Here is a 9,962-nt window from a genome sequence, read left to right on the forward strand (position 1 = left end):
TTGCCTAACAGAAGAGACAACTTGTCTCTACTAGAAGTCCCCAAAGCGGTAATTCATCTTTTAAACAGATCACAGATCCCCTCATTATTCAACATTAGAAACCCACGTTTCTAAGATCTAATTCACACTGCAGAATTAATGCAGTTTGACACTGCTTTAACCATCAAGGCTCCATCCTATGGAATCCTGGGATTTGGAATGTGTCCTGGCACCAGAGCTTCTTGGCAGAGGCTAAATGTCTCACACAACTACAAATCCCAGAATGCCATGGAATGGAGCCGTGGCAGTTCAAGAGGTGTCAAACTGCATTTGTTCTGCACTGCAGATGCAGCCTAGGTCAGTGGACATCTGGCCACTTTGGGCTTTTGGGGCAGAAGACTCACCAGGTATTCAGGGTGCTCAACTGGGATGAGGAAGATTCTCCACAGAGCCAGGAAACACACCGTTTAAGCATGGGCCGCTGACTCTGTCTCATCGTGACCAACCTCACAGGGTTGTTTTGAGGATAAAGTGAGGAGATGAAGAGCCACGTAAGCTGCCTTGAGCCCATGAAAGGAAAGGTGGGGTATAAATGCAATTAATAAGCAAATATGACCCTACCTCCTCTCCACTGAGGCCCCCTTGTCGTGGGGGAGAGGCTTGCGCACCCTAATGATGTTGTGAGCTATGCTGGCGGTGGTATGATAGCCTCCCATGCCAGACAGGTCACAACCAAAGGGTCTGACCAAGAGCGCCAAAGGGCAGGATGGGCTCTCTAGCCTTATGGCAACCATCCTAGGAGAAGGAAAACTCTAATCCCAAACCCGGTCAGATGGTACTCATCTAACCCTGCAAAGTCAACCATCTCAGAGAAGGAAACTCTAATCAAACCTACGACCCGAGGACCTCACTGCCACTGTCCATGTTTGTCAAGGCCTCAGCAGTCGAACCTCTGGTTTAAAGGGTGAGACCAGTTCTGTGCACACTGCGCTCCACCAGAAAAACCCATTGCACAGGCTTGAAGGATAGAAAACACGGGATGAGTCCTTCCTGAATCTTCGTTCGCAAAGTAAGGCCAGAGAGAGAGAGAGAGAGAGAGATGACTCTACCAAGGAACAGCAATAAATGCAAAACACGACTCTCAATTCTAAAGGTTTAATTGAAAGTTCCAAACAGAAACAAGAGCAGGCACACATCTTCCCTTAACTTCTGCCTCCAGGTATAAGCGTGGAGGGAGGGGACAAGAATCCAACACTGTTAAAGAAAGAGCTTCTCTAACAATCCAATAACAAGCTTCTAACAGGATGTGGGAACTCTAAAATCTTGTTGAAACATGGAGGCAATCAAAGAGAAGATGAACCGAAACGGAGAAAAAATGAGAGGCAAGCATATCAAACCAGCAACTCTACTCCTGTCTAATAGGATGATCACCACTGAACAGATTTTCTGGAAGGCTCTTTGGGAAAGCACTACTCTACCCAAGGAGACCACCTAGCTTGGACCTTCTGTTATCTCAAGGATGGGGAATGTATGGCTGCCCAGATGTTAAACTGCAACTCCCAGCATCCCTTGGCTAGGACTGAGTTGCAGTCCAATAAAAACTGGACAACAAGAGGTTCCCCACCCTTATTGAGCCTGACCATCAGTCTGAAATAAGAGAGATACTAGGTGACTCCTAGAGATGCTGTGTGCCGGTAAAGACAAAATGGAGAAGTCACACAATTACAGTCGTGACCCAAAACACTGTGTCTATTTCATATACTGCCTCTGTGGTGTGGTTAGTGAGACTATATTCGGTTCCCTTACTTGGTCTCCGTGTCTCACTAGGAACAGAAAGGTATAGCACATTGGTTGGAACACATGGGTAATTCCCAAATTAGCTAACCTGAATATATTGAGAACAAATACTGACACATCTGTGTATTACCAAAGTGGCATAAGAGGCAATTGTGGGTAAAGCAGCTTTGTGGCATGGTGTCCCACTAGTTTCAAAGGAACATTTTTTCTCTCTCCAAGAAAAGGGCCCCCCAATCTTAGCTTTAATCCTCAATTTTAAAAGGGAGGAAACTGGTGTTTGGAAGTTTAGATTACAAACAAACAACATAGACAGAAATTCCAGTTTGAGAAAATGCCACTTCTCCAAATTGCATTTGCAGTGTCTGCTGGAAATTCAGAGCAGGAGGATACTAGACTGTTCCAAGAAGGTGTCTCTTTCATTACAGGGCTGACTAACTTGTAAATATTTGGATGTTTGACATACGTTTTGCAAAGAGTGGAAAGCTGGAAGCAGGGGACTACCCCTCCTTTCTTTGCATTTCATGGAGTGTTGAAAAATTTCATGGCAGGTCCACCTAGCACCTCCCTGATGCTCAGCACATTTAAATCCACAATAGAGCATAGTTCTGAGGGGAAACTAAATACACCAGCAAAACAGAAGGATCTCAGGGACAGCCAATAAGCTTTGTGCCTCTATTCACATGTTTACCTTCAATCCTGCAAGAGTCCAAATACACCCCCAATACTTTCAGAGCCTGTGAGCAGAGTTATGAAAGGGAAGTTTGCTAAAGCCCTTCCTCAAAGGCAAGCCAACATGTCGCCCTCCACAGGTTGCTGGGCTGCAGCTCCCATCCGGCTTCGCCGATGCTGAGGGATGATACAGTCCATCAACATGTGGAGGACCACACAGACACATCTTGTTATAACGGATTAAATGAATAGATTTGTGATGGCCACATTACCAATCAGCCAAGCAAAGTGAAAGGACATGCCCCCATGCAAGCACCAGGAGCAGTCTGGGATCTCAACTATTGTTCCAGTAATTTATATAACACTACACGGAAGGGGTGGTATAGGAGAACAGGGATTGGAATGGGACAAAAGCTTTACTTTCCAGATAATTGCTCATAGATCTTTGGCACATAGTCATCCCACTCGGCCTGGTAGCATGTGCCCGCCACGGGACCTGACAGCTTATACTTCTTGCGGAAATAAGCCACTTTGAAATTGCTGCGTTGATCTGCAGAACGGTTGCCAAGGATGGGCTCGTCGCATGTCAGTTGCTGGGGCTGTTCATACACCAGCCACACATAGCGATGAAGTCCTATCAGACAAGAAAGCAGAATAAAATCCATTTGCACATTCCAATGTAACCAGGCAATTCAAAACCATCTTCAGCCATCTCCAAACTTAACTTAAGAAGTATATGCTCTTTGTGTTCTCTATAAAATGTATACGGAGGGTGCTACAGCAGGTGAGTACCCGCTAGATGATTTGGACAACAGCTTCTATCATCCTTGACCACTGGCCATGATGACTAGAACTCATGGGGGTTGCAGTTTCATCTCTTTGGAGGGAAACATTGCAGGAAAGGCTGTCATACAGCATCCAAGACTGTTGCAAACTGGCCACTAATACTTGTAACCAGTCATCTGAACCAGTGTGGCCAGATGAAAGCAAGAAAGATACCCAGGTAGACCCAAGCATCTTCTCCCTTCTTGTCTTTCTCTTAGGTTCTACACTAGTCATACTTCTTCCCCAAGAAGTTAGATGTTGTTCTTTCTTTGTCCTAGAAGGAGGCAACCACAGACCTGTGCTACTTGCATGCAGACCTGTGCTCAAGAAAGCCAGCTCTGGGGTTTTTGTAAACAATATCAAGATTTCTTTTCTGAACTAGCCCTGAATAAATTTCTAGCAAAAAAATGAAAGGCAGGTTTCCCTTTTCTAATTACCATCTCCCAAAGCATTTATTTTCTTTCAACAGATACAATCCCAGCACCAAACCATGGTTGTCTGGTACTATAAATACACTATATTTTATATAAAGCCAAAACACAATAGTAGGGCATAAACCACTGCTTAGGAGGCAGAACTGAGCCAAACTATGATTCACTGGAGCAGCCAATGAAGAAATAGTTGACAGGAACTTTTAAAAGCTTTCAAATTTTTAACTCCTTGACGCATAGGGTGAAGGCAATGGTGCAGAACACTGAAGCTGAGCTGTTCTACTTGAATGTTTTCTTTTGCTTCTCGTTTTGAGCATATTTTGACTGAAAGACCTGGGGTTTCTACCTGGAGAAGCAGCTCAACAGAGTCAGAGAGTGAACAGACATTCCTTCCAAGCGGTGTTCTGACCCTATTGGAAAGCAAGCAAGGTAGTGACAGGTTACCTACCTGACCCTTTCGGAGGGGCAGACCCAATGTAGTCTGACAGGACACAACCACTGTTGATGTCATTCCCTTTCATGTTGGCCACCAGGAAGTGATGCCATTCCCTAAAGAAGAAGAAAAATCTGCCTCAATTTTCCCAGATGAAATCTTGTAGTAACACTATGAACTAGACCAGTGATGGAGAACCTTTTATAGACCAAGTGCCCAAAATGCAACCCAGACCTCACTTATTTATTGCAAAATGCCACGTCCCTCTGGCTTTCTAGTAAGAATCTCTGGCAAACGCTGTGCTAGGCTGACAGCATGTGTGCCCACAGAGAGGCCTCTGAGTGTCACCTCTGGCACGCGTGCCATAGGTTCGCCACCACTGAACTAGACGGAGACGTTCTAGGTGAAATTTGGAATGAGGCAGCCTTGACCTATAGAGACTCAAACACAGCTCAGAGTAAAAGACTGCACCAGCCAGTTACCAGTACCTGCACCAGAGGGCAGCTATAAATATTTCTGCAAGCTAAAGCTGGTGCAGTTTTGTTTTTCTAGTACAGTTAACAAAGCCTTGAGGATCTTTAGACGCTGGCAGGTGCATTCTCGACGCTTTTGCCACGCTGTCAATGCATGTGACACCCCTCACATGCAACATCTAGTTTTCTTACTGGATCAAGCATGGCATAGAAATTCTAGATGGTACCACATGATTCAAACCCTCCCTGCCTCCCTCACCTGAACTTGGGGTTTTTCCTGCTAGGTGCATCAGGGTCAGTAAGAACCAAAGAATAGAATTTCTCTGGGTTACAAGTTTCCCATCCAATGCTTGTCGGGCGATTCTTCACCTGCCAAAACAAAATGGCAAGGCATTCATTATTCACTGTATAAAGGGAAAAGACACAACTTTCTCCATCCTCCAGAGAAAGGGATCAGGTTGCCCGCTCCCTCCCCCAGCAGCTTTTGGTTACTTGTCCCTCCATATTCGCAGATATGATTATTCATGGATTTGATTAATATGTTCTCTCTAGGAATCTCTAGGTCCTCCAGTGCAATTCTATGGTCAACTTTAACTAAATGTTGCACTGAAAGGCCTAGAGATTCCTAGAGAATACTCTACTACTAGGCCTTTGTAGCTCCTCTAGCGCAAATCTATGGTCAGTGTCTGTCGGATGTTGACCAGAGTTGCACTGGAGGACCTAGAGATTCCTGGAGAGGTGTCCCCTCAGGTAAAAACATGGTGTTTTTGTTGCTTATGGTTTTTCCATATTCATGGGGGTCCTGTGCCCCTAACCCTAGTGAATATGGAAGGACAAGTGTATTTGCAAACTGTCCCTTCCAAGGGCTTATCAGAGAGGGCCTCCTCCAGGGAAGTGTCCCACAGTTATACCTCCTCCTAAGCTGGTAAACCCCAGCTGCAGGCTTACCTAGAAGCTATATAAGCCAACACTGCAGTTTCCCACAACGTCCCAGAACAACACTATACTGGGATTTGGACTGTTTCTGTGGGATTTTTAAGACAGCAATTTGTAGAGGCCAGGGCTGTTGTTGGCGCAGTGGGCCTTGGCAGAAGACACAGAGCTGCCCAAGGATGTTGGCACAGACAGACCATTCCAGTTTCCTGGACTGTAACTGACCATGAAAAAACAAAAATCCTTGATCAAACTGTTCTTCTGCACTGTCCTCACCGAACCTTTGAAAATGAGGATCTGGACGGAGGGGCTGCTAGGAAGGTTAAGGGCACGCTTTAAGATAACAGCTTGCAAGTCAAAACATTGGGCTCAAAAGAAAAGAACCTTGAAAGTCAGTTTGAAAACCAAGTCTCTAGTCTAAACCAATTTGAAAACCAAGCCCAAGGAGACCCAAACTCAGGGGATAGATTTCTGTGGGTTTTGGGGGCTCTGGGGCCATCTTCTAGAAGGGTTTGTTCCTGACGTTTTGCCAGCAGCATCTGTGGATGGCATCTGCAGAGAAAGGTGTTCCTCTTCCCTATTTTTAATCTCAGCCACAACAACCCTGTTGGGCGGACCAGGCTGAGAGAGCAAAAGAGGAGGACTGTATTGGCCCAAGGAAACTGAGTCTCTCTCTCTCTGTATATATATGTGTGTGTGTGCGTGTGTGTGTGGGTGGGGACATATATATGTGTGCATGTCTTTCTCTCTCATATATACACACACACACACATATATACACATCTGGGTGTGTGTGTGTCTGTATGCATAAACTATATGTATATATATATATATATACACACACACACATGTGACTGTATGTACTTATATACTCTCTCTATTATATATAGGTATATACTATAATATATATGTGTGTGTGAGTATATATATATAGACACACACATATATATTATAGTATATACCTATATATAATAAAGAGATTATATAAGTACATACAGTCACATGTGTGTGTATATATATATACATATAGTTTATGCATACAGGCACACACATATTAGAGAGCGAGAGAGGTGTGGTCGTGCTCTGCTTCTGGGGCCTGGGAAGGCGGCCTTCTTTGTGGCTCGGCTTCGGGGGCCCTCAGAGCTGCTTCCCCTCCTCCTGCTCCTGGGCCTCTTCTTCTCCGGCTTGGAGCCTCCGGAGCCCCTCCCGGAATCCTCCCCCTCCGTCGGGGGCCTCCTCCCTCTCCTTCACCTGGCTGGGCGTGAGGACTTTGCCCAGTTCGTCCAGCTCCACCGGCCCATAGGAGACCTTGAGCGGCAGGCTGGGCTTCTCCTCCACCTCCGAAAGGCTCAGCGGCCCTCCCCAGGCCGACAGGTCCACCGGCATCGCCCCCGACAACGCAGACGCCGCCGCCGCAGCCGGAGCCCTCACGCGCCAACAACAACCGACGCCGCCAGCCCAGGACTGACTAGCCCTCTCTCAGGGCCAGGCGGGAGGAGAGCCTTTCCCCTGAGTGACAGCTCCCTCTCCCAATCCCCGAGGCGCCACCCTTCTGCTCCGCGTTCTTATTGGCCCGCGCTCTGAGGCGGGTTTCTGAGCGCCTGCAGAGGGCCGCGTCCGAAATGGACCTGGGTGGGTTTTCACTCCTTAACTCTGACCTTTGGGCCTGACAGAGAAAAGGACGAGGCTTTGGAAGGCTGGGAGGCTCCGTTTGAGGGCAGTCAAGGGGTTAGTCCTTTGTAGTCAAAAGGAAATCGCTTTTGTCCTCCAACTGCAGCGTCCACGCGGCAGAAATAATCCACTTTGGCGCCGTTTGAGCTGTCGCGGCTCCCTGCTGTGGCATTCTGGGATTTGTAGTTTGCTGGGACACCAGAGCTCTCTGACGGAGCTGTCCCAGTGGCTCACAGAACGACCCTTCCAAAGACACAGACAGGCCACACAAAGCTCTCTCTCTCTCTATATATATATATATATATAACTTTATATTATTTATTTTTACTCTTATCTATTTTATTGTTTGTATGTACAGTGCTGTGCAAATCCACAGCACTACATAAATAAAGCATCATCATCATAATACGCCGCCTTTCTCCCCAAAAGGGACCCAAGGTGCAGAAGTTGACCATAGAATTGCCCAGGAGGGCCTACAAATGCCCAGAGATGCGTTCTGTCTAGGAAGCTCTAGGTCCTCCAGCACGACGTCTGGCTGGTGTTGACCATAGAGTCATGTTGGCGGAACTAGAGATTCCTAGAGAGAACATATCCATCAAATCCATGAATAATCAAAGCTGCAAAAGTCAGAGCCACAAATGTGGAGGGCTAACTATAAGGGACTTAGGTTACTTCTCTAGGAACCTCTAGGTCCTCCAGGGCAACTCTGTGACCAGCGTCCAACAGACACTGGCCATAGGACTGCGCTGGAGGAGCTACAAAGGCCTAGTGGAGTGTCCTCTCTAGGAATTTCTGAGTCTTTCACTGCAACTTTTAGTTGAAGTTGACCACAGAGTTGCACTGGAGGACCTAGATATTCCTAGAGAGAACAAACCCATGAATAATCAAGTCTGCAAATATCAAACCTGCAAATATGGAGGGACGTATGCACTACATTGCTGTATAGCAGCAAATGCACCTTGAGTGTGACAGCACTCAAAAGCAGCTTTTCCCAGTGGTCCTTTCCAGGTGGCTTTGGATGACAACTCCCATCAGCCTCAGCCAAGCTAGGCAGGCTTGCTTTGCTAGTTATGTGCCTTTTTGAGTTGACTTCGCTGCAGTACCATAACTCATGGGTTCGTATAGAGGGTATTACAGGCTGCGCATCAAGTCTATGTTGTTATTAAATTATAGACCCAGCACGATTGTCTGAATACAAAAACGTATTATCTTTCTAGGGAACTAGGCTGGTCGTGCAACTGAGCTGCCTATGACACTGGTAAGGTGATATCGGCTGAAAGAGGATCAGGTAAGCAAGCCAAGTGTTCTGACTTACGACAGCCTTAGCCAAGCAACCTATGGACTATGGGCTGGACGAGAAAGAGGCACAAAATGGATGAGATGGCTTCTTAGCTCAAGGGGATTCCAGCAAGATCCAGGGGACTCTGCATCGCTTGTCCTCGGTGACGCTCTTTCTATGATTGCACGCTATCTTCCCCATGCTACAAATTACTCTTCATTCATTGAATTTCGACTTGTTGAAGAGATACGAGAGCCAGGATGGCGTAGCGGTTTGAATGTTGGACTACAAATCTGGAGACCAGGGTTTGATTCCCAGCTTGACCATAAAAGTCACCCACTGAGTTAATCCTGCGAATATCCCAGAAAAATTGTGTCATTACGCAGAACGATTTCACACGACATCACACAAAACCCGCCATTAAAGCAGTCACAAATCAGCATTAATGTGCATCTTTCAGCGACAGTGCATTTCCGATATCACTTCCTCTGCGCAACTGCGTGTGGTAATCATTCACGCCATATTTGCTTTATTTGCGGGATGCTTTAAATGGACTTTAATCTCTCTTTAATGCTGAAATTAGCCCCAGCGTGATAAACGTCTACGATTCCTGCCCATGTACAATGCCACTGTAGGTTCTTGCTGTGTTCTTGGAAACGTTGGAAAGAAATTAGTAACATTTTTGGTGTTACCGCCATGGAGGCAAACTTTGCCTTGCATAATCCCATCTAATCCTGGCTTCAAACTTCCTTGCACTCAACAAGACTGCCCTTTGCAGGGACATGCATTGGATTGGGATGTGAGGCTACAGTTCCCATGTTTGCAACCAAGGAGTTTAGGTGCAGAGGACCAGGAGGCGAGTCAGGTGTTCTCAAAAGACCTCCATGCCGGAAGCACATGGTCTACAATCTCTGCACTCCAGGAGGAGAACAAGTAAACGGTGGGGTTACAAAGGTATGCTCCTGACCCATTTCTTCACATGCTGTTTTATGGACAGACACAGCAAGCCTGCTCTCCGCTGCCCAGCATGAAGACAGAACCGGAGATTGCAAAAGGTTCCTTTATGGAACTATAATTTTCCACCTTTCCAACCTGTCGGAAGGCTAACAATTATACAAAATGGTTGTTTCAGGAAGGAACCGTCCTGAGATCTGTCTCAACTCGGATGTGGCAGGTGAATCAGACTTCTGTTTCCCTAGTTTTGCAAATCAAACGCAGCAACCTTTAACACAACTGGGGGGGGGGGGGGGGGTGGCAGCGACTTCCAAACAAGACTTTTAAAGTGCAATCATCAAGTGATTTTTAGAAATGGGGGGAGATAGAAAGTTGTTGATGCTAAGACACTCAGGCTTCCATTTATAAGCCTCCTGTGTTTTCCTACCGCTCCTTCCATCTTTTGGGCCAATTTGGAAATAAAATCCATTAAGAGGGGAAGAGAAAATGAGCCACGGAGGGCCTTAGTCTGACAGCAC

The 9,962-nt window shown here is 46.4% G+C and overlaps 1 protein-coding gene across 1 annotated transcript; it reads right to left on the bottom strand.

Moving 5' to 3' along the window:
- Nucleotides 1–1,120: 1,120 nt before the first annotated feature.
- On the bottom strand, nt 1,121–7,041 carry LOC121916503 (phosphatidylethanolamine-binding protein 1-like). Its single transcript, XM_042441670.1, has 4 exons — nt 6,792–7,041; nt 4,867–4,976; nt 4,150–4,250; nt 1,121–3,079 (listed from the first exon to the last, which is right to left on the bottom strand). Exons 1-4 carry the CDS (start codon nt 6,924–6,926, stop codon nt 2,862–2,864), a joined length of 564 nt encoding a protein of 187 aa, XP_042297604.1. The 5' UTR covers nt 6,927–7,041; the 3' UTR covers nt 1,121–2,861.
- Nucleotides 7,042–9,962: the final 2,921 nt, after the last annotated feature.

Source organism: Sceloporus undulatus, chromosome 10 (genome assembly GCF_019175285.1).
Source record: "Sceloporus undulatus isolate JIND9_A2432 ecotype Alabama chromosome 10, SceUnd_v1.1, whole genome shotgun sequence".
NCBI lineage: Eukaryota > Metazoa > Chordata > Lepidosauria > Squamata > Phrynosomatidae > Sceloporus > Sceloporus undulatus.